Source organism: Amia ocellicauda, chromosome 10 (genome assembly GCF_036373705.1).
Source record: "Amia ocellicauda isolate fAmiCal2 chromosome 10, fAmiCal2.hap1, whole genome shotgun sequence".
Taxonomy (NCBI): domain Eukaryota; kingdom Metazoa; phylum Chordata; class Actinopteri; order Amiiformes; family Amiidae; genus Amia; species Amia ocellicauda.
The window spans coordinates 12,599,146-12,625,802 of NC_089859.1; the positions used below are offsets into that span (position 1 = coordinate 12,599,146).

At 38.6% G+C, this 26,657-nt stretch overlaps 1 protein-coding gene across 4 annotated transcripts in view; it reads left to right on the forward strand.

Annotated features, from left to right (window-relative positions):
• The first annotated feature begins 12,905 nt into the window (after positions 1-12,905).
• pcdh19 (protocadherin 19) overlaps positions 12,906-26,657 on the forward strand; it is a 61,113-nt gene continuing 47,361 nt past the window's right edge. Inside the window, exons 1-2 of one of the 4 annotated variants that reach the window (XM_066715006.1) lie at positions 12,906-16,174; positions 21,223-21,355. In XM_066715006.1, coding sequence (XP_066571103.1) covers positions 14,025-16,174; positions 21,223-21,355 — 2,283 coding nt within the window. In that variant the 5' untranslated portion in view covers positions 12,906-14,024. Of the gene's footprint in view, positions 16,175-21,222; positions 21,569-26,657 lie in introns of all 4 variants that reach the window. The other 3 variants (XM_066715007.1, XM_066715004.1, XM_066715005.1) reach the window with 3 other exon arrangements.

The window sequence follows — 26,657 nt, forward strand, 5'->3', positions numbered from 1 at the left end:
GCATGTTCACAATATACTGTGTAACTATATATGGGTTTTCTTCCCTGACCTAACATACAGTTGTGGAAAACAAATTTCCCTCTACCATCCCTCTCGAGATGACCACTGAAATTTAGTCCATTGCATCTGAGCAATTCAAGCCATTCCAATCCCTTTATAAATCAATGATGTGTGAGGCTTTGAATATTTGGGCTGGGGATTTGATGTCCCTAATTAATGCCTGCGTATGCCCATTGCAATCTCCCCATTTAGAGAATGCTCTTCCTGAACTACGCCACCAAACCTGCTGGAGTTCCCTTTATATTGGTCACATGAGGAGCCATGTTGTGCTAATTGATACACCAAAACAAGGCTTCATCAAGGGTGAAAGTTGGGCACCACTTTAATCATTTACATAGTTTCCATGCATCAGCTGGGGATTCAATCTCACAACCTCAGCAATGCTACACTTGTGCTGAAGAGGAGGTTGTCCTTTAGCAGGTTTGTGGGCAGTGAGTCTTATGGACATGCGTGCCATAGTCCTGTCTAGCCAAGTGGGGTCTCTGATACAACGGTCTGTCCTTTCATCTCGCACAGGCAAACATTTTGAGAAATCGCTCCAAATTCCCAAACCCGAAACCCGAGTGTGATAATACAGACAGTCAGAGAAACTCAAATATTCCTTTACAAATATAATGGCAGGATGGATCTTGAGATGTATGGCATGCTTTACCAGGAATAATAACAAATTCTATGTGAACTTTGTGCATTGGCGTCTGAAGGCTTGAAGCAAAATGTCTTTAAAAAGTTCAAAACAGAAGGAGATTGTGGTGTTCCAGTCTCCTCTATGTCTCTAGCCCTGACTTGAAGATTCAGTATACACATCTGAAGGGCTTTATTTAGCAAAGCACACAAACTATCTCCACCCACCCGCAAAGTTTTCTGTAAAGGAATACAGAAACACTGACATGATAGAGATTCTTAAAAACATCGTGCTCATTGCTGAGACTATCATCTTAAACATGCTTTGGGGGAGCCGGGAATTAACTTTTTGCATGCCGGATACGTAGGGGTTTTTGTGTTTAAGAGGATTTTCAAAGTAATTACTTGCAATTCATCTAGTTTTCCCATTTCTGTCACAAAATGTTGTATTATTCCCTTTCCTGTCTCTTAATATGCTACCCTTTTGTAATGTATTTTAGCACAACTGCTACAGCTCCCTGCCTTTGATGGTCATTTCAGTACCATTAAAACTAATGGTTCTGAAACATATTAAAGCCCTTTCCCTATGCATCACTTACTTTAGCAAGATCAAAGAACATTCAGCCCATCTTGGGCGAACAAATTGTGGGATATGACTGAGTAACCTATAAGGCAATATGACTGCTACTTATCAAAGTCTTTTACATCGCTTTCTTTTCCCAATATTACATAATTATTAATTTACATGGAAAACTATATGTCTAATACTCTAAAACCATATTTGTCTGTTGTTGTCAACAAACTTTTTGTAAAGGCAGTTGTGTTACACAATCAACAAGACTTAAATTATTTAGATATAATAATTGTGGCTTACATTACCAATCTAAAGTGATCAATGTTTGCCAGTGTGTCATCCTTTGCAATCCACTGTATTCAGTATTTTTCATTTGTCATCTAATTCAGCTTTCTTGAAAACCAACAAAGAGATATTTTCTAAGTGACGGACTGAACATATTTTTTAGATAAAGCATTCATTTTCTACACATTTGTCATTGAGTGATCTAATCATTATTTTATGTAGCAACGTAGATTATATATTTCTCAGTTAAGTGACCTTAACATGCAATATCAACACAATAAATTGCATCATCCCTATCAGGTAAACAAGTCCACAGCTGAGAAATGCAGTTTTCTTCTAGAAATATTCCCTTACAACTAAACAGAAAAAAAGAAAAGGAGAATCTGTGGCAAACAAGTTCCCTTCATTAACTTGGCTCTTGCTCAATGCACTTAAATATCAAGGGATGATTTTAAAACCCTAAAAAAACTGTCCACTCAGATACTTGCTTCAGAGAGAAACAATAACCGCGTTTAACAGCAATACAATCCTGTTTTAGGAATAGCAATAAACTCAATTTAATGGACACTTTCCTTGTCACTGAATGTTTCCGAGTCCTGAATTTACTGTAATTTATCAGTTAAATTTGCCGGCACTTTTCACTGGAGACTCAATTTAGTAAGTCTGGTAGGCATAGTAACCCAAACCTTGAAATAAAGAATGAAATCAAGAAATTATGCTCCATTTACCTTGTTAAAAATACATTAATGTAATAAACAACAACAATCTTTATGGTTTCTTCATAAATAAATGTAATAAAAGGACAATAAATTATAAGACACGATACACCTATTTCTAGAACATATGGCACAGATATAGGGCTAATATAAAGGTTACACTGACTCATAAGTCATCCATTATGTGCCTTTGAATGGAAGATGAAGCTGCTTCTCAAACCTAACTTCAACTAAGACAGCAAGCTTACGTGGATTTAAGTTTTTTGATGTACATTTTGTGTGGCTATTTTGAAATATGTAATTCATGCTTCTGTACGTGTTCAGTGTTTGTAGAGATTGCAATTCGTAAAACATATAAAACGTGTATTTCCTACCGCTATATTTGAAAATGCATAGACTGCCTGCAACACCTATGTTTAAATAATACACATTTTAAAGATTTCATATCATGCAGTGTAGGAACAGTATACCAGCGAATGTCTAGGAACTGTTTGCTCTAAGGTAATGAAGTAAATTCTGGTCATGACTTGCAGTTCAAGAAAAAAAAGAGACAAATCCCATGCTGGGAGTTTAATTTTAGTTTCCGCTCATTAATTATTTATTATGGGGATAAAACTGGCAATAAACTTCCACCTTGAGGATCCATTCTGTGTTCTTTAAGAATTAAAGACACACCACACGTGCTTTGCACATATAGGCCTGGGGTAGAGCAGCTCGGCCATTGGTGTACGAACATAAGTGCACAGGCACCCACTTGAAGTAACGTGTGTGTGTGTGTGTGTGTGTGTGTGTGTGTGTGTGTGTATTACAACTTAACTACCAGAGGGGTGAAACAAAGAGAGGCAACGCAAGCTCACAATCTTTCACCAGGGCCACCACCCTCAATCATCACCTTGTATCAAAGTGCCTCGTGCAACATCAAACGATAAAGAAATCTCTCATTCGGTTAAAGACACAGGATCAGTGTTTTGATGAAAGCACAATGACAAGATCAGACGTGCAGTCGATAAACTGAACTCTGTGTAGGACTGTTCAAGAACGCTGCTCACTTGATGAACTTCATTCAAGAGAGATATGAGGTCTCCAGTGTTGGCCATCGCAGTCTCACAATGCCTTTAATCTTGTTATAAACTTGATCTGCTGAACTACAGTGTTCTATAGAAGTACCCTTGGTCTTACCAAGAGCATAAGTCTTTATTTATTATTTTTACCCACTAGATTCTGGTTTTCCTGTATTGTTTTTCTCTTAAAGCAAACTGGCAGCTGTTTAAAATACAGTTATTCACAGTATGTGTGGGTGTATCCTGATATTTATTTTTCACCCCTGTGTACCCATACACATATACAAAACAGAATACTTGATACTTTCAAGAAATCGCATCAAGCTGGAAGAGGTCAACAATTACATGTCATTGCATCAGTTTATATCAACTGAACATCAGATGTCCAAAACACACACACACACACACACACACACACACACACACACACACGCGTGCACACACACACACACGCGTGCACACACACACACGCAAACACACATGCACACGCATGCACACACGCTCACACACACACACACACACGCATCTTTGGAAAGATTAAGTATTCTGGTATTCAAAAGAAGTATTCTAAAGAAATTAGCTGTTTCTGAAAATGAAACTCTTTGACCAATAAGTGACTCCTCGATATTGATTTGAAACCTTATTTTATATTATCTAATACAATTGCAATTCACTGAGTCATATTACAGCACAGCTACAGCAAATGTTATATAGGCAGCATAATCAAATAAGTATTATAAATGACATAAAGCTAACAAGCTATTTTAATCAATAATTTTAAAGTTCAAGCATTTATGGGACTTATAAAGATACTCAACACATGTCAGCAATATTCCAAGTACATTAAGTAGATACATTGGCATGGATCAGAGGGAGATAATGAATAAATAAACTAAATAAAATATAGGCAACAGGTGAAGGAAAAGGCAGATATAATTGCTGTGGCTAGCCTAGTTGTTGTGCATTACAAAGTATAGGTCTGCCTTTAATATAAGACCTGAGTTCATATAAATTAAAGAGGAGTAGGGTAATTATTAGATCAATGTGAAAATGCTCATGATTTACTGCATAACAAAAGAATGAAAAAGTGGTCCTTTAGAGACAGGATCTATATGATACTACATACACAGCAAGATAATTCACTGATAAATTCATTGAAAGTTTCCCATTTCTCCAAAATAATAAAACGTCCTCTCTAACAGAAGGCCTCTCTGCTCCAGACCCAAGGCCATGCTTAATATTCTTTGCTAAAGTCAGCTCTCTGTTTGGCTACATAAATGATCCTCGGTAGTTAAGTCCCATTAATTTTTTTCAAGGTCGAGGACTTTTGAAAATCTTCCAGAGAGAACCAGAGTGAAGAAGAAACTAAATGTAATTCATTAATCACCAGTCCCTGTATTATTAAGACCTTTATCATTGTGCTTTATCATCGCATCTCTAACCACAAGCAGCCTGTGAGAGAGCAAATACAGAAAGCAGCTCCAACAACAATGATTACCAATTAATTCCCCTCTCATGTCTCCGGCACCAACATGTGCACGTGTGTGTGTGTCTGGATGTGTACCTGTGTGTTTTTAAACATTAAACATACAGTTCTTCAGTCAAATACACTGTGTACTTCCAGGGCATGTTTCCCCACAGCCACATCCAGCTAAAGCATTTCATGAAGCAATTGTAGATTTTTTGAATGAAATTATCCAATTGCATATTAGCACTAAACAGTCTTAGCCACCTCTGTAGATGTTTTGCTGTTTTGCTGTCTACATGTTGTAGTATTTACAATTCTGTCACAATTATCATTTTAGTTAAAAATCTAATTATTTTTATTTTGCAGAGCCCAGTTCCCCAATTTCAATCTGTTAAAAATACCAAAAATTGACCTAACCTTAACCGGTCATTTTCTTGCACCTCTGAAATGAGTGCACCTATATGAACTGTATTAGTTACTCCGAATATGGACACTAGGTGTCACCCTTGTGACTTTTTTCAGCGGATTTACCCTCGAAATGGTCTGTGTTCATTATCAGCATCAAAATTACTGAAGCGAGAGAGTGAGAGAGAGAGAGAGAGAGAGAGAGAGAGAGAGAGAGAGAGAGAGACATAACTGGGGCTGGCTAAATCTATTTTTAGTAGCATAAGCATCTTCAATAGGACACTTCTATATGCCAAGTCTTCGGACTCTTACCAATCCTGTTTTATCCTGTACTCTGTAATATACTAATCGTGGTGCCTGTCTGTAGGCTGCGTTTGCATTCATACTTATACAGTGGCAGGACTCTGAGTTAGATTTTACAGCTGCACTTGCTAAATAAGTTGCATCAGACTGGTATTAACACAGAGCTATTTATATTATAATGTTATCACTAATAATAATAATAATAATAATAATAATAATAATAATAATAATAATAATAATAATAATATAGCTCATCTCATAATGCAAAGATCTATTTAAATAATGTGCAGGAGAAATCATGGGACAGGACTGCCACATGGCTGCTTGTTCAGCTTTGATCTGGGCCATCATCAGTGGGGAGTTCTGTATTTGTCTTTGATGTTAATATGTGAAGTTATGCATGTAATATGTTTCAAACTGGTGGCAAATAAAGCTTACAAACATGGAAAGACTGTGACTGTAACTGTGAATGATACAATGGAATGGCTCAAACACATCGAAACTCCTTTACAAAACTGACATTTGATCCAAGCATGTTCCCAGTATCTATATGTATGCATACGCGATTGAGATAGTAACATTGGTATGGTAGTTTTGCTTAATCTAACCAATTCAGACCTATCAGTAGGCATCCCACTATCTATCTATTAGTATTGTTGTTGTTGTTGTTGTTGTTTAGACAAACTGTTTCCAAAATAGTGTTTTGGTGGCTATTTCACACATATTTGGAATCATCTCTTTGTGGAGCATTTTTGGGAAACCATGCACATAGAAAGAACATGTAACTAAGTGAACAATTGTTATGAGTACATGTACGCGCGCACGCACACACACACACACACACACACACACACACACACACACACACACACACACTCTCTGGCTTTCTAGGTTCTTCTTCCCAACTGCCTTTCCAAAGTGAATATTTATTTTATTTGGGTAATTCTTCCGTTTCTTGTTCCCAAGGGGATTGTTAATGGCAAAGACTCATTGGCAGACTCTATTCTCCTGCTCAATCAAATCTCGGAGGCGCCAGGTCTCTTGTATTGATCAGTAAGATCTTGACATACTTCACCACAAGCCAGCAAGCATCATCCGATTTGAATTGAAAATGCAGTGGAGACGTATTTAGGCAGATTGATCAGGATCTTCACACCAAAGCACATTTACTTTATTTCACATTTTATTCAGGGTGTGGGGGTGGTCTGGTTACAATTTGCATCTGTCTTTAATGCACTAGTTCCTTACTGTCCCTCCTCATGAATTAAAAAAGGTGTCCAAAAATAACTGTATTAGTATTATTTCAATATCTTCATGTTAATCTCTTAACACTGATTGTCCAAGGAGTACACATTACATGTTTGTATGAATGCATTCAGAGATAAGCTACAGTAAATTGCACATTGGATTTTCCTAGTAGTGTATTGATAACACTCAAGTCCCAGCATGCATTTCACTCATTGATAAAGAAACAATTAATCCTTCTATTAAATGACTTAATAAATCCTTTCCATAGATTAGATCCATACGTTCTTGAAACTCAGATGAGTCAATAACAATTCAAATTATTCTAATATATAATCCCTTTTAAACAGTATACATATCACAGCATAAATAAATACATACATAAATAAATAGTTTAATGTCACCTCTGAAATGACACAGAACAACGCTCCAATTGTATTTAACCAAGTTAAACCAGTGATTAAGTACTGAAGTAAACACACATAAATACATCAAGAGACAACAGTTGCCTTTTACACTATATGTTTAAACATCTGACACCTTTTAGTTACTGTTTATGGAAAGAAATTACGCACTGTGCATCTTCTGGAGAGAACATCGGTTTGACACCTCCTAATACGCTACAAGCAAACACTACAGTCCTGACACTTCATTTGCAATCCATTTTAAATATGGAATTATTTCCAACTTTTTTCACATATTGAGCTCGGAGACAAGGTATAATCAACATTGCAATTTGTCTCTGTGTGCTCTGTTCCCCGTCACACGTCGCATAGGTGTGCGTCTGAGGGGCAGTTCGCTTGGCAACACAGCTTGAGTTCCTCGACATGAGGCCTTTTCTTCAAACTCTGTAATTTTCCCCATTTGTGTTTCAAACAGACGTTTATTTTTGTATTTTAATGAAAATACTTGGGACTCCTGCCTTAGATTATCAAGATTAGAACGGTTTCAAAAAAAATTGTTTACTCACAAACCCATTTGCTGGCTGCAGCTTACATTATAAATATACAAAATTAAAACAGGCCCTAGTAATATGACTTCCTTTGCATTCATTCCAGGCTACATCCATTTATAAAGTCACGAATCAAACAAAACACATCACTCAATTACAAATCCTGTAAAAATAAGTGGAGGAGGGTAAATTATTATTGTAATTTACTATTTACGTTTTTATAATAAAGACAATGAACGTTAGAGGAGCAAACTAGAATAGCACACATTCTACATTCAATAGGATGTAGAAGACTATAATGTGAATTAAATTATTATAAGCCTTTTTCTTTTTCAATACTCTGTATATAGGTTTTATAAATGTGTCAGTGCAATGCAGTTTGTGAAACGTGGTGCTTGAATATTAGATGCCCAGGAAGTGAGAAACCTACACATATTTTCACTTCTGTTTGGGATTTGACACAGTTAAACAGATTTCAGGATGTGAAGCTGGCATTATTTCTAGGCCTTTAGTCGAACAGTTTTGCCTTAATATGCATTTGCAAGTACAAAAAGCACTTCTTTGTGGCTGTCATGTGAAATAGAAGTTTACAGACCTCATGCAGGAATATTAAAAAATGGGGACTCGAACGCACAAAAGTCATGAGTGTCAAACAACATGCACACACATTAACTGTAGGAAGTCTGCTGCCATCTGGATGCTAGTTCATCCACTGTTGATGCCCCAGTTCTATTAAACGAGCTGTTCTTTGCAGGAGACTATTAACCAAGCATTACTACATGCATAGTTATCATGCCAGACAATATCCTGACCAATAAGGGTGTATTATTTTAGTTTGATTATGGATAATGAAAGAGAAAGGGTGATGGGGAGTTACTAGATTCTATCATCAGACTTGCTTTAAAAATACAGCTGGTGATAAATTGTTGGACAATCTGAAGGAAGGGTATGTCCACTTAATCAGCAAAACTATCAGAGTGGACTAAACCAACTGCTTTAAAATCTCCTGCCAACAAAGACAGCTCAATACTCAATGGCACACGCTGGGTAGAGTAAAATGCTGATCTGAAATGTCAGAATGGGAACAGTAGTGTCACGTTGGTACTGAGTTTGTCATGAGGACAAATCAAAGCACTTCTAATAAATGATCAAAGTATTAAAATGAAGTTGAAAGAGTTGCTGTTTTTGTCCAGGTGTCTTTTAAGACATACACAAAGATTTGACCCTGTAAACACATAAGGAATCTCAACAGTTTCAATGTGAGAAGAAAAACATGTATCGATTACCCTTACGTGGCAGAAATTTGTGGACAATACTCCTTTCATAAGCCTCAACATTTCTTTCTTTTAGATTTTATTTCCTTTATATATATATTTTGTAAGCCTGTAAGTATGCATGTCAGACAACATTCCTTTCATTGAATACCTGTAACTGATTCCTGGCTCCACTCCTATACATAACAATATCAGTAAATGCCATACATTTGCATTGCCTCCAACCACTGTTGGCCTTTCTTCTTTATTTTAGACACACCTAATCTGCCATGAATAAACCCAAACACTGCAATTACTTCTAGTGAATTGTCCTTAATCACCAACAACTGTTTTGTGTTTCTCTGTTTACCTAAATACATACAGGGACTCACAACAAGAATGAAAGGGCATTCCAGTACTAGCAATTGCAAATGCCAAACTGAAAGGAATGAAAAGCCTTTATTCGCAGTTCATGCGCAGTTATCAAGAACTGAGTGCTGAAGCGTGGGCTCCATTAATAGACAGGCGGTATGTAAATCTTCATAAATCAATAAATGCATTGGGATCTATTTAAACCATAACATCTTATGGTTCTCTTAATGTAACTTTTTTCCTTTAGGTAATATTGATTACACATTAAGATCGTGGAATGCCATACCAAACCCTCCTCTGAAACTAATGATTAAATAATAATAATAATAATAATAATAATAATAATAATAATAATAATAATAATAACATGCACCAACTGACCTCATGTCTCCCAAACATAATAACACTGAAGGATTGCTTCATTTTAAAATGACACCAGTGAAAACTGATCTCAAAGCTTGTTGCCTGTTTGACTTATACCCCTCCCCCCTCCCCAAAGCAAGACACTTGTAATATTGAAAATTACAAAAGAAAGACGTTGCTGCTAATTGCATTTTGCACCTTATAATCTAACCTTCTAGATGCAACACATTTATAGAAAGTCCTAAATCCCAAAATTACAATTGATTAAAAGACTGCATAATAGGAATACAACAAAATGCTTCATCGTATGTATTATTTATTTTCTAGGCAGACGGATTTATCCAGGATAACTTACAATATATCACATTCTTTAACACATACAATTAGCCATTTATACAGCTGGGTTTTTACTGGAGCAATCTAGGTAAAGTACTTTGCCCAAGGGAATAACAGCAGGGCACCACCTGGTAGTGAACACACGACCCTCCACACAGGAGTCAGAGCCCAAACCACTATCTCCAAACTGATGCAACTAACTAAACTAACTAAATAAACTAAACTGTTACAGCATACACTCATTTGCTTGTACCTTAGGATGAGTTATTTGCATGCATCCTTGGGAGATTGTATGGCCCTCATCTTATTTTCTTACTTAGGACTTCTGTTTCTATGTCTGATTAGCCCTCAACAAATAGTTATACATTCAAAGTAGTGTGCCTTGGCAATTTTCTGTCACTCCCATCTTTGCAATCTATTTAAAGTAAAGCAGGCCCATCCCATTACAGATGTTCCAGATATTCTAGGCTTGACACCATAAGTACCATTCATTTTTTCATTGTCGGCCTCTCCTTTTCACCTGTATATGAACTTTCCAGTTTTTGCTTTTGAAACAATTCAATGTTTCACTCATCACCAGAACAGGATACTGCCAAATAATGTGTTAGGCTGGTCTTTGTACAAATTGGCCTACTTTGCATACTTTTGGGTATCATCTTAAGATGATATTATTATTATTATTATCTCAGCTTAATACATGAATCACGACAGGTTACAATATACCATGTGATATTGGCCGGAGTTACGTCAATACCTCTGTGTATTACAGATGACAAACATTGTACTTAATGGGGGGGGGGTTCCACTAGGGAAAAGCTGTCATTAAGTTCTGGGTTTGTAATTTGTGACTGGTAAAGTGGGTCAAACGTTTTTAAGTAAATCAGGCCCTTGTCTTACAGGGTGAAGTTTGCCAGGAGCAGGTAAAACAAGTGCATAGACTTTATTTGCTGACCTTGATCTGTAAAGAAATAAACAACAAACTGATAGCATTGACTTATTACCAAAATAAAAAAAAAAAACAGATATTAGAAAGCAACACAACACAAGCATGCAACCTGAGAACGTGGTTTGGGATCAACTCTAATCTAATTAATATAATACATAATAAAGTGTGCTTTGTTATACAAAAAGAATATGAATCCAAATAAGATGGAAGGATGAAGGTTTCAGCCACCCTGCAATAACCGACTTTAAATATCCTCACATTGTGTGTGCGTGTGTGACAAAAATATATAAACAATTGCGTGAGAAAAAAAGCTATAAGTGTTGAATATGAACACGAGTACTAGATCAAGAAAGGAAAAAAGCGTTTTGTGGGCAGCGGATGCAATAAATACTTGGAAATGTGATCAAATGCGTTTGATTCATCCCCGGGAGTAAGACACCTTTTAGTCAGTTTGATGTTTATAAAGGGAGAAAATAAACTCCACACATTCATTTGTATTCTCATCAGCAGCAGCGGCTGAACAAAACAGGGAAGTGATGAATACGTGGAACTTTTTCAGAAACAACATTTTTATTGTACTCTCAACTATCAAGTATAATTAAGGGACTTTTGCGGTTTTCCACCCGAAATAAAGCGAATTGGAGCACACTTGTATTATGCACTTCCTTACCTTCATCCAGATAGGAACCCTAGTTAAAAACAAGGCCATCTATCTCATTGCTGCAAAGCCGAGCATTTCCTTGCTGTTGTTATGGTTTGTATGTAACTACTTTTGTCGACGACTTTAAATGTTTAATAAAGTACGGATGACTCATTTTGGGAAGAGTTTTGAAGAGGTATTGTGGTTCTGGATGGCAAATTTCAAACATAATATTTAGACAGCATGTGTATAGGCTAAGTGAGAACTTTCTGATTGTATGTGAGGAGGCTACTTTTTCCTATTTCCCTTGTAATTTAAAAGAGCAAAGTCACCCTGAGTGAATACAGCCTAATATATTCAAGTAGGATTGGCTATTATCCCGCTTTTGGCAAGCTGCTGAAGCATCCGTTTCAATGTCTATTTAGGAGAAAAACGGGACGATAAAAGCTGTTTACATAGATAAAAAGTACCACCTGCAAGGCTATTCTTTTTAATAAATACTTTGTGATTGTGAATGGCACACACACACACACACACACACACAAAGGTGGCATAGATTAGATGCCACAGCTGTAACACAATAAAAAAATGAACCTTATTCCCTTTATTTCGGTGCAAGACAGTCTTTTGTGTGCAGTTTTACAACTCAAGCGCCTATCCTAGCCCACCCACTTTGGTATGTGTGCGGCATTTGCATTGTGCACAGGGATGCGTGCGTCTTGGTGCTGCTGTGTGTATGGGAGGCTTAACTTTGAAACAGTCTTGGACAAGATAGAAAAGCATGTAGGAGTTTGTAACGAGAGCTCACGGTTTCAGATGAGCTGATTTTATACAACTACACATACGGCTCCGTCAGTAGAAGCTTGTCAACCGAGAGGGAAACCGGCATCAGCATTATAAAGGCATGACGGATATGAAGAATAAAAACAGAAACAGAATCTATCATGCAACCAAAGTAGGCAACTTACACATCTCACATTGCATAGGTAGACTATAACTTGTTCACATACATATACACTGAAGATGCATGCATCTATCTATATAGGCCTGTAAGTATATAAAGAGAGACACAAAGACTTGGAGGACTTCATAGTAGCTGGGAAAGCAAACGCACAGATGAGTAGCCATTATAATGCTATCTTTTCACTCCAAGCTCCGGAAAAAAAAGAAAAAAAGTGCAAGGAAGTTTGCCGAGTTTCAGCCGCAGCTGCCGTGGCCCCGCCCACTACCCAATCAATCCCCCGGGTGCGGCCTGTGATTGGCGGAGGGGGTGCGGGTCCTGAGCCTGAGCGGCGCGCAGGGCTGCGCAGCCGGCAGTTTGCGCCGGAGATGCGAGCTGAGCGCCGGGGAGGGTCGGCGGCTGCACTGCATGCGAGGCTGGATTTTCTGTATGCGTTTCATTTCGCCGCAAGCCGCTCCAGAACAGCTTCGTGTTAGAGTTACTCCGCTATTGTAATTATGTATCAGAACTGCCTATGAACCAGGACTGGATTTTATATCAGCTGTACCTTCGCATCCAAGGAAAACACTGTTTCATGAGCTTTGGGGGGGGGAAAGAAGGAAGAAAGCTGCAACACTTTGAATACTCCGAGAAACATCTTTTCTGGCACAAGGAAAAATACATTGTGGTGATTGTGGACTGGACTGGAAGATTTAAGACGTGTTTGTGCAACAGCACCGTCTTGCTTGTCTTGTCAGATCCCAGGCTGCTTGTTTCCACTGGATTTTCCCCCGTTTTGCACCTGCTCAACGGCAGCACAGTTTTAAAAAGATCATACTTTGAAAAAGAAGAAAATGTGCACGCACCAAACGCTGAAAGGCTAGTTTATATGAAAAAATACCCCTGGATACTACTGCATTGATTTGAATGCTGTGATAAGTATTTTTCCATTTTTTTTTAATTATTATTATTTTTTTATGGATTCTCTCACACCCCCCGTGGATCGGCTTTAAGGAATTTTCGCATTCAATTTATTTGTCGTTATTCAAAAAAATACAAAACCTAACTCGTTTTTTTTATTTTTATTATTAGTCGTGATCATGATCGTGATAACATATCTGCCTGGCTTTTAGTTTAAAGGTAATATAAACTACATGGGTAAAAAAAAAAATCTGATTCTTGTATGAAATATGCTGGTATTATATATTTTTGTTTTATTGCAATGCAACCCGCGGAATAACACGATTCCACACTAATGAAGTCGATGAAACGAAGATCTGCTACCTAGTAAGTCATTCAGATAAAGGAGCGGGTCAGTGATACATGTATCCTCGCAAATCCACTACTCCGTTGGCTTAATAATAACTTTTTATCTAATAAGCGCAGTGGAAACATGCAATGAAATGCGCTAACGTGGACACATGCAAATGATGTGAGATACTGCTCCACATAGCTCAAACACAAAAGACAAATCAACAAGTATAATGTCCTCCAAGGAAATGGATTTGATACAATTTCTTTTGCTGGCTCTTCTCTGCTGGTCCTGGGCCGATGCTGTGATCAATTTGAAATACTCGGTGGATGAGGAGCAGAGAGCAGGGACTGTGATCGCTAACATCGCCAAGGACGCCAAAGATGCCGGGTTTGTAGTTGATCCCCGGCAGCCCTCCCTGCGGGTCATCTCCAATTCTGCGCCACACTTGGTGGACATTAACCCCGCCGGACTGCTGGTCACGAAACAGAAAATCGACCGGGATATGTTTTGCCGACAGTCCCCCAAGTGTTTCATCTCGTTGGAAGTGATGTCCAACTCGATGGAGATATGCGTGATTAAAGTGGAAATCAAGGATCTTAACGACAACGCGCCCAGTTTCCCCACCGACCACATAGACCTGGAGATCTCCGAGACAGCCGCTCCCGGCACCCGGATTCCCTTAGAGGGAGCCAACGACCCGGACTCGGGCAGCTTTGGGGTGCAAACCTACGAGATCACCCCGAATGATCTCTTTGGACTGGAGATCAAGACCAGGGGAGACGGGTCCCGCTTCGCAGAGTTGGTGGTGGAGAAAACTCTAGACAGAGAGACGCAGTCCCACTACAGCTACATGATAACCGCCCTGGACGGAGGGGACCCTCCTAATTTTGGCACCGTGGAGCTCAATATCAAAGTAATCGACTCCAACGATAACAACCCTGTTTTTGACGAGCCGGTGTACACTGTCAATGTGATGGAGAACTCGCCTATTAACACAGTAGTGATTGACTTGAATGCAACAGATCCCGACGAGGGCACCAACGGCGAGGTGGTGTACTCCTTCAACAGCTATGTCTCAGAGAAAACCCGGGACGTGTTCAAAATCGACCCTCGCACCGGGGTGATCACGGTGAGCGGGGTCTTGGACTATGAGTCGATTAATATCTATGAGATTGATGTTCAAGCCAAAGATCTGGGTCCCAACTCCATCCCGGCGCATTGCAAAGTGACTGTAAACGTGATGGACGCTAATGATAACGTGCCCGTCATTAATCTGCTGTCTGTGAACAGCGAGATGGTGGAAGTGAGCGAGAATGCCCCTCTGGGGTATGTCATTGCCCTGGTTAGGGTATCTGACAGAGACTCGGGGGCCAATGGCAGGGTGCAATGCAGGCTGCAGGGAAACGTCCCCTTCCGACTCCAGGAATACGAGAGCTTCTCCACCATATTGGTAGATGGCCGGCTGGATAGGGAGCAGAGGGACACCTATAACTTGACCATCCAAGCCGAAGATAGTGGCGTCCCTTCTCTGAAAACCACCAAATCATTCACAGTGAAAATCACAGACGAGAATGACAATCACCCCCATTTCTCCAAGCCGATTTACCAAGTCATTGTCCAAGAAAACAACACCCCGGGGGCTTACCTTCTCTCCGTGTCAGCCAGGGACCCCGACCTGGGCTTGAACGGCAGCGTGTCCTACCAGATCGTGCCATCGCAGGTCAGGGACATGCCCATTTTCACGTATGTGTCCATAACCCCCAACACAGGGGACATCATCGCCCTCAGGTCATTCAACCACGAGCACACCCGATCCTTTGAATTCAAGGTTTTGGCTAAAGACGGGGGGAACCCATCTCTGACCAGCAACGCCACGGTGCGGGTGATCATCTTAGATGTCAATGACAACACTCCCATCATCACCACCCCGCCTTTGGTCAATGGCACCGCGGAGGTGTCCATCCCGAGAAACGCAGGAGTGGGCTACTTGGTGACCCAGGTGAAAGCCGACGACTACGACGAAGGGGAAAATGGGAGATTGTCCTACTCCATTTCGGAGGGAGACAGGGCCCTCTTCGAAATAGACCCGGTCAGTGGAGAGGTGCGCACCACCCGGATGTTTGGGGAGAACGCAAAGACCACCTATGAGATCACCGTGGTGGCGCACGACCACGGCAAGGTGTCTCTGTCGGCCTCCGCCTTTATTGTGATCTACCTCTCACCCGACCTGGACGCACAGGAGTCTATAGGACCCGTCAATCTGTCCCTCATCTTCATCATTGCCCTGGGCTCCATTGCTGCCATCCTGTTTGTCACAATGATCTTTGTAGCAGTGAAGTGCAAAAGGGACAACAAGGAAATCCGAACCTACAACTGCAGGTAAAACTAAACTTCTTGATGTAACTTAAAATGTGTGCATCTCAGATGTATTATATATTTAATATGTTAAGCTGTCCTTGGACTGTATTCACCCCGTCACAATTATCACCTAAAATATGCAAAGATTTTAAAGTAACTTGATACAGTCCTAGATACTGCAATATTGACACAAACACACACACAGGCACATACATAAATAGATAGGTTAAAATAAACAAACGATTAACTAATTGAAACTTTTTACACCAAATCATATAAACCAAAACAGTAAAAAGAAAACAAACCCCACAAATACTATAGACAATTCAGCAAGACAAGCTAACAATTAATCATTGTATTTATTGTTAGATAGAAAGATACATAGGTATGTGGAATGGCTTTTCAGTGGCATATCTACTTGTTATATGTCCTTTAATGCGACTGCCAGATTCCATCACATCACATCACGTCACATCTGTGTGGCTTTGTGCGTTTTTTACTTTGACCGTTTTGTGGTAATAACTTGTATACCGTATTGACTTAAAAATTTAATTTAATGCTCGATAAAGGCATTTCTTATTCACCCGTTTATCTTTTTTTTCTTTTAATTAAACTCGGTGAAAATGGGAGAATGACAGCTTAAGGCCATCCTTCAGTTTTAATGGATCATGCAGTTGCCAGATGATTTGGAGTTGAATACAGCTGCGATCTTCCTCTGTGAAACTGGAGAAATGTCTCAGTGGTCTCCCTCACCCCCCGCCCTGTTTTTATTTATGGGCCAGCACTGAGGACGTGTGCCATGCATTGCTAAATCTGGCTTTGTAAATCCTCCTCGGCTTTCCACGCCTCATAATTGTTCTTGGGTTTTGCAATGCTTACAAACACGTCAATTAGATAAGCTAATTGTTTAACTTAATTAATTAATATTAATTAATTATAGGTTAACATTTGTTTTATAAAACATAGATGAACATCGTACTCACCCTTATATTTATTTATTATCATATCTTATTGGTTTACTGACAGAACACACACACACACCAGTAGCCTATTGTATGCTTGTGTTTGCATTGCAATAGGAGATAAGTAAAAGGACTTAATTTAGCCGGGGATAATAAGGGTGTGTCCCAATTTTTTTTTTTTTTACCTGGTAGCATACTATTGCTAGAGCACAGGATCAGATCTCTTTCCTCCCCTCCTTTGTCAACCACAACCCCAGTTAAATAAAATGGCTTTTTCGGTCATTGTGTACAAAGCATGAGCAGTTTCTTAAAAAAGGCACATTGAATGAGTCTTACAAGGAAATGAAGTCCGGTGGAACATTTTCACATCATATTAAACTTCATAGTTGAGATCAAATATGATTTGTACTTGGATCATGGTTGATGTCATGCACGTGTTCCCTGTTTCACAATTTCAATTTCATGTGCAGTTTTAAGAGAAAAAGTGCACTTAGGGACATTGGGAGAGAGAGGGAGAGAGAGGGAGAGGGAGAGGGAGAGGGGTTAGATCAACAAAGCAACATATATCATCCTCTGTTGCACGACCTATTCTTAAACCGTTGAAATACCCAGGCAGAGTCTCAAAGAAACGGTACATACACTGCTTAAATAACTGTCCCTAATGAATATCAAGTGAGTAGCTAGTACCAGACAGACTGACGCTTAGATCTCATGCTGCCAGAAGAGACAGCCGACCCCAAACGACCCCCTTTTTACTTCCCCCGTTGTTTCCCAATAAAAGGGACTGCAGATGAATGAAATAGCTTGTCAATAACAATGGACAGGAAAACAAATGCTGCAGCTTTATAATTGGACTCCATTTGGCCTTGCTCAAACATTTAAAAGCAAACAAAACGCAGTTGTGTCCACCACAGGTCTATACTTCCCCCTTTTCCAATACAGATTCATGCCGATTTATTTACTGTGTCTCGTTAATTTGTAAGTTGTTAGACTGTGCTGTGCGGAACACAAACCATCCAGAAAAAATATGTTGTTGTGGTGTTTTAATTGGGAATCCATTATCACATTGACCAGTATTTGTGTTTTTCTGCTGTAGTTGTACTCACATTTTTAATGATTAACATGACAGAAATACCTGAATGACATAATGACTGCAGACACTTTTCCCCCAAGACAATTTGATATATTTGGTTTCCTTGCCTCTTAATTGGAGCCTCGGCTCATTGCTTGAATTCCCTGTCCAAAGTCAGGTAACATGCAATGTGCCAAGAGAGAACCAGTTGCTAAATTTTACTGATAAACAATGTTAACCATTATATGCCCAGGGCCATTTATTTCCACCTCTCCATTTATTCTGTTTTCCCAGCATAACCATATGAACCTGAATAAATCTGCACTGTAAGTATTGTCTATTTAGCTATGTATCTAAATTTTGTTAGTGTTAATACAAATTCGCTGTGGATTCACCTCACACTGCATTGTACTTGTACAACAGCTATCTTAAAATAAGTATCTGGGTCTGGATTTGGTTTAAAATGAAGGCTTGATTATTTGATAAAAAAAGGACAATTAATGGTACAGAATATGATTTGCTCTATTCATCATAAAAGCAATTATTTTATTATGAATCCATCATTTTGGTTTAGAAGATGATTTCCAACTTGATATTTACAGTGTTTACACATGACATTAAACTCAAAAACATCTGCACATTTTAGTCGGTAGATATCTTTTGTAATGTAATTGCATAAAGTCTGCTAGGAGTATATATTTTACAAGCACCCGGTATGTAGATAAAACTACATACATTCATACAGTTTTATGTTTGATTCGATGAGTAGCAGGTTAATTTACATAATTGTCTTTCAATGGGAATGCTATGGACTAGTCCTTATGGACTAGATTTGTGCACCCGCCTATTAAAAGCTTTGTGAATACTAATTTCAGTCCCCAATAGGGAGGGTACTGTTCAGAGCTGTGGTCATGTTGAGATGAAAGATGTTAATATGATGTAACATTACGTGGATAATGGATATGTTACACTTATGGCTGCAGTAGCATACATTCTTCATCAGGTATCCACATTTCATTGCATACTGGATTTAATCAGATGTGCTGCATTGCTTTGAAAGTAGCTGTTATATACTGTTGAGGTATATAAGCCTGACTGAAAATAATGGAAAATGAAGTCTCTGTAAAATAACAAATTAAAAATGTAGAAAACATAATGTCATTAAAAAAGAACAAAACAAAATCGTGTTATAGACCTCAATATGGCAGTAAGAAATACAAATCGTATTCAAATAACACACACGCAGGCAGAAGTATTGTATTTCTTTTGGAAATATGCAAAGTATGAATGGGTACACTTGCATTACTGGGAGCACCTTATTGAATCTACAAGATCTGAATTCGCTTTGCTGTGCCATTTATCAGTAGCACTTGTGTAACAGACCATGTGGGTTAACTCATTCTAGTGTCTCTTTGCTGGAAACTGCCTTGGGGCATTCCGTGAAAAATATTGCAAATTTACCATTATTGTGACTGCCAGATTCTAATCTCCTGACTCCTGGTGGAGAGGTGTACTAAAATACCACTGAAGGACAGTCCTAGGGAATGATTTTCCCATTGTTTTGTCAGTCTCAGTCTTGTCTTTGTAGTGGGTGCCCTGACTTTCATGAACTTACCCTTGGCATTCCTCATAGGCATTTACATTAATTAACTTCACTCAGTTCACATTATCCTTCATCAGAATGTTAGATATGTGACAATGTTATTTTTTCATAACGATCCGCCCAGTTTGCATAGGATATGGTTTTGATTTCCTTTGAATGAAACAAAACAAAATCAAATACAGATAACACTATGTTGAAAATAAACAAGCCAATAAAATAGATGATATGAAATGACATGCACACAACATGCTAACTGACAAGCTAAGAACATGCTAACAATCCAGATTTCCCCCAGTGCATTTTCTACAAATCTTACCTTTCTGTATTGCCAGGGATCCTTTACTGTTATGCTTGTTAGTGCTAAAGTGCATTCAATTTTTAGCACTGTGCTGTGCTTTTAAGTGCTGAAACATGCATTCTCTATCCAGTTTTCTGTCCAAGTTTTTATTATCCCTTTACTGTTGATTTAAAGTAGAACAGTGACAGAATCTGACAATCCTGGTATGAAGACAAACCCAAGTGACACACCATTTCTTTTTATATGTTTTTAATCACGCAAAGAAAACTGTTTTAATATGTTCTTTGAAAGATAAGGCTCATCGTCTGTTACTGTTTTTTTTCCACTAGAAAAGGGAGGAAAAAGCATACACAGCCTGCATCTCAATGAAAAATCAAATCTAGAGCACAGAACAGTGAACCTCCTGAGGTTAAGGGTGTTATTCATGCAGCGTGAGAGTTTTTTTAGATGCAGTATTAACATACGATTTTTTTTTTGTGGTGATTTTGTTTGTGCATATAGTTCTGCAGGGCTTTAAAAAATGAAATAGTATATTGTGTAAGGTGATGTAAATAGATTATGTTTGCTGGACTCATTCATATAGGTCTGGGTGAAAGTAGAATAGGCTGGATTGAATGCTGTTTTATAGAGTCTGATTAACACAACCTAATTTGGTAAGGTATCCTTCAGATGTATCCTTCTTTCATTCGTGTGTTGTTTTTTCCCACTGATTAGAATGAAAATGCAAAGCGTATCTGCATGAAATAACCACAGCGGCTGGTTTCAACAACATGTGAATTTATGGTGCCCTTACATCCAAAAGCAGCAAGGAAAAACAAATTTACCTTTTACATTTCTTTGCATATTTTAACAAAGGATGTTGTGTTCTATTGTGTGCCTGTGTGTGTCTATCTCTGTGTGGGTATATTGCATTATTTTATGTTTTGTTTGTTGAAGGGAGATAACGGTTGAACTACGCCTAGATGTAAATACAAAAAAACAAATGATCTTTGTAATTTGTAACTTTGTAATGAAAGCATCAGCTGCACAAAGCTTAGCAACAGCCTGCAGGTCCCGTGAACAGGGCTACTTTTTGACCCCAAGCTATCTGTGCAGGTGGTGAAAGCAGCACACTGCTTTATTGAGCCTGTTCAGTTTTTTCTATCTGCGCAGGGTGGCGGAGTACTCCTATGGCAACCAGAAGAAATCCAACAAGAAAAAGAAGATCAGCAAGAACGACATCCGGCTGGTGCCTCGAGACGTGGAGGAGACTGACAAGATGAACGTGGTGAGTTGCTCGTCTCTCACCTCCTCGCTCAACTACTTCGACTACCACCAGCAGAGCTTACCACTGGGCTGCAGGCGCTCCGAGAGCACCTTCCTCAACGTGGAGAACCAGAATTCGCGCAATGCCGCCCCCAACCACGGCTATCACCATACCTTCACCGGCCAGGGGCCACAGCAACCTGACCTCATCATCAACGGCATGCCGCTGCCAGAGGTGAGACCCTCTCCGTCCTACAAAGTGTGCAGCTACCACCCTGGGAGATAGATCGCCTGGTTAGAGCTAGTGCGTTTTCAAAGGGCATGGCCTATGTAGAACGATTGCAGAGTTGGCTAAACCTTCTTTTGAGTGCCGTCCGAAGCTGCTCATCAGGTTACAATAGTTCAGCTTCGAGGATGTTTACAATGTATGCTTCTCCAATTGTTACAGTATTTTGATCTGTGTAAAACACATACTGGATGATCATTTGTTAAATTGTATTTCTTGAAACAGCAAGCCCTTCAGCTTAGTTATTATTGCGCATTCAAAACAGGTGAATACAGCCACACACCAGAGAGGTTAGGTAAATAGTCTGTTCCTCATGATACAGATAATTAACTGACAAATACACCCCTAATCAAATTTGTATTTTTATAGTGGCAAATATATCTGTTCTTAATTGCTCATACAAATTGATTTACACAGGATATGCAGAAATTACTATAGGATGCCCTGTAACCATTTTACAAAAACTGGGTAATGGGAGAGATGTGGTTTCGGTAACCATGCCAGAATGCTTTGGAAACTTGTCAAAACAGATTTGCTTTTTCTACTTTCTCTTTTTTGTGTGCAGAGCAATAGGAATCTGCACATTTGTCACTTTAATTGATGGGTATATAAATTCTACCACATGCCATTTCATATATACTTAACTAGTAATAATCCATGTCTCTTCAGTACTGAACCATACATCCATTTAAGCTCTTTAAAATACTCAAACACGTACATAAATATCCCTAACAAGACCAGTTTAAATTGAATACGGTTTTCATTTGTCTATGAGCTGCTAATCTGAAAAGCAATTTATCTTTGTTGTTGTTTTTTTATGAGAAAAAAATATAGCATTTCATACGGTGTTCATACGAGAACTAGTGGGTGTCAACAGTGCGGTTTATTTCCTGAAAAGGATTTCAGTGTCTGAACAGAAAGCTTCACTGCAGAGGCTATGGGAACTGACATTGGCTGTGCACAGACCACCTGATCCTTAGCTTATGGATTTCAGCCTCTATGAACTGGGCTACTGAAATCAATGGACACACCGACCTCTCTGCTCAAGCAAATGAACAGCAAGTAGATGTTTTCAGTTGAAACGAAACATATAATCGACACCCCCCTCCCCCTCCAACAGCAGAGCTCTTTCAGGTAAAAGGCAAGCCATTGATGGATCGGTTGATTTCATTTTCCTCCCACCCTCCGTATCGCTGATCATTGGAATCAATGAGACGTTCTTTTAGCATGAAGCTGATTTATCACTCGTCTTAGGAGTGGATTATTAGCTGTGCGATTCGAGTCAGATCTATGTGCCCGTGGGCAGGAAGGAGTGTCGGATGCAGCTCTTTGAACCCGTCAATATGAAGATAGTCCAGCTGTGGCAGAGCTTGTGACACTGATGTTTTTTTCTTTATTTATCTGCAGGTAGCATGCAGGTCATGCTCTGCTTTTCGGAGGTTAACAGAAGGATAAACTATGGATGGAGACACAAAGGAATTATACTGTAGTGTAAAACTGAATACGGTATTGAGGCTTAAGCATCCAATGAAGGGCCCTTTGTAGTGGGATTAGAGAACCTTTATTTGTCCACGTTAATGAAAAAGAGGGAAAAAAACTAAACAAATAAGGTAGCAGATTGATTTTGTTGCTTATCTAATATGCAAAGCTTAAGCATCTGATATTTGACATCAGAAGAGAGCGCGCTGCGATACCAGGTGTCTTGGAACCAGCCGTATTTTCCTAATTTTCAAATTTTTGATCACTGTCTGTGGCTACCTTACACTACTTTGCATATGCATTTTCATTATTCTCTGCCCTCCACATGACGCTGACAGCCATGGTGAAGGAAAAGGAGGGAAAGAAGGTAGTAATGTTGAGTGAGAGAGAGGGGAGAGGAGGCGGCAAGGTGAGGGGGTCACTGGCTGGGCACAGGATGCCTTCTGTGTCTGACATAAAAGATAAAGAACCTTCAAGAAAGTGATGCTTTGGGTAAACAGCAAACAGCAAGATAAACCATACGTTTCACTCCTTAAGTTTGGGGCTGAGTAACAATACAATAGCTTGATGTCTGTCTAGTCTAGCTAGTGGAGGTTATTTTAGATCATTTTAGATTTAAGAATTGAAAAGCAAAACCAATTTCTGGAACATATTATAGAACTCTTTGGTGCATTCTAGGTTACATATAGGTGTTTTAAGGGTGATAATGTTTTCTGCTGTTTTGAAACAAGTGTATTGAGTAAATCCAGCTGTATTAGGAAACAATATAATGACATCCTTATTTTACAAGATATAAACAATTATTTAATTCCAGGAAGTATAGACGGCAGCAAGTTGGGGCATGAAAACCCTCGACTCTTCAGGCAGTGTTGAGTAAGCTCTCGCTGTGACTGAAATGTTGTTGTGTTGTTGTGTGATTAGAAATTCACACCTGTGCCTATGCTATCTTCCTTAACCCATACCACATACTCCTACAATTCTTCCTTGACCCTTGCATTAGATGTACAAATCTCATATCAGAATTTCTAAAAGTATTTGCATACAAACATAATCCATGTATACATTTCCTACATTTTGTACATTTCCATCTATCTATTGTGTTTCTTAATGATTCATATTTCATCCTTTTATATTGGTTTTCACAGGCATTACTAATTAGAGACATTTTATATATTGTATAAAAATAAATCGAGCTACAGTGATTCCAGGTGAGAAATACAAAAGGCTTTGATAAAACCCACGCGAGAAAGAATGTTACCACAGTTAATTTCCCTAGAATTCTTATCTAATTCCCTAGTACCAGCCACGGGAGATTTGGAACTAAAATCATACATCATTTTCGCAGTGGGTTTGATGCTTCTTGGATTAGGCCGTACTCTTGGCACTGACAGGTCTGTGCGGATTGGTAGCGCTTTAACATTCCTGAGCTGGATTACCAGGGGAGATGTTTCTGAGTCAGGTGTGCAAAAACTCTATTAGGCAAAGAGATGCCCGAAGGCTTGGAGCCAAGCATGGAGACATTGTCTGTGGGGCAGAGTCTCTACTCTTCAAAGAGGCAGAAAGACACTTAGGTAATTGGGACAAACCAGGGACAACAATAGACAATATCTGAAACATTCACTGTAAGCTTCAAGTAATTGCAGACCATTTATAATTTTTTACCCTTGAGAAGTGGTTTGTAAATCCCTGAAGGAACTCTCTGTGGTTAAACAATTGTTTCAAAAGGAGTGCTTTCTTAAAGATATGTAACTCAGTGATTCCCAAGGAAATCGTAGTGGAAAGGATGATGTATTCCCCTGTTTGACCTGAGTACAACATTGCTGGATTGGCTTCCTAGTTAGTTGGGTAGATTGTTAAATAGGTAGGAGGCTTCTGCATGGTTCCTCAGTTTCATACAATTTTTATTTTGTTTGACTGCATCTACTTTTGAACATATGTTTAACAAGGCATTTACATATGTTCGACATCTTAATTATTCTTTTCCATTTAATCGGAAAATGGTTTTGTTAAGTTCCATTTACATGTTCATTTTTAAATACTTACAGTTTAAAAACATATAATTATTTATAATTTACTTTTATTGGAATTTTAAGATAGCTTTATATGTAGGCTAAATAAAAACGTTTTTTTTGTGTGTGTTTTTTTATGCAAGTAGAAGTGCTCTTTTTCCAGATGCTTACATTCCCCTTCACTAAAGGTTGCTACTTAAACTTCATTGTAAGCATATGGCACTTAGGTACTGGATAATTTGTATGTTTTTCTGCTTGATAAGGAAGGCTAATTTGATATTTGCTATGAAGACATATTTTTAAAAGTCACATTTGAAATCACTGCACTTGTTTTGAGGCCTTGAGCAGTCAGTGGTGCGTAAGCTGAAAGCAGTGCAACTGGTAGGTTCTGCATTTGATGAAAGTGACACAAAGCCTTAATTAAATGAGTAATTAAAATATGTTATATATTGTCCGCCTACACACATTACAGTGGTCTAGAATGCAGATGAAAAAACAACATGGCCAGGTTTCTTATGAGTTTAAATGGTTTTCGAAGGTCTCACAAACATAATATTGTAGACTTTTAAACCATGATTTTGCAAATACAGTTTATCAATACAAGTGCTTGTAATTTAATCCTATGCCTGAATTATACTTCTACTATATAAATTTATATATATATAAATTTCAGCTGTCAATAGTCCAGTTGTTCTGATCAACTTTTAACCTACAAACGGGCTGCCTATAGTGTTGTGCTTTCTATTCAAAAGAACTTGTCAAATTGTTGTCAACTTGCATTGTTTAAGTTACAACTTTTAAATCCCAACAGGCATGGATAGGTTGTTGTACACTATGAAAGGGAACAAGGAAGCACTTAAATAAAGATGTTGCACACTATTGTTTTGCATACATGTTTATAATATGTATCTGCATTGAGTGGCTCAAGAAATCATATGTGAACGGCACCTGCCAGCATTTCAATGCCAAAGGAGGAAACTATACATGCAGTAGAACCTTACTGTCATTTAGGAGCAGAACCTCATTCAAATGATATGTTAAATCAAATAAATGTTTAGAAGGAAATATCAACCATAATCAGTCTATCAGTCTGTGTATCTATACATTCAAATATAGTATATGTGTTTATTTATTTTTACTTGGATAATGATGGATAATGATAAAATATGCTTCATATTTATTCACATCAGCTTGTGCTTCTGTTGAACCATGGGAATTCTCCAAACAATTCTGGTGTGTTGCACATTTTTCATTTTTTGTTGTTCTTGTTGTTACTGTTCCCTCTGCTTTTAAAAGTAAGGTTTTCATGTCATACAGACTTTTGGCTGGGACACTGTGAGTGAAGTTTGAAGTGCTGTTGAAACTCAAAGGGATTTCAAACCGTGTAGCACCATAAGTATTTGCCTCTGCGTGTGAGAATGGAAATGTCTGTTGTCTTGGTCCCTGGTGTGCTGTTCTGAGAGACACTTTAAACATGTCTAGTCTATAAACTTGGTAAACATGCTAATTACACTAGCAGTTCATCCTTAGATGGCTCTTAATTGTTCTCT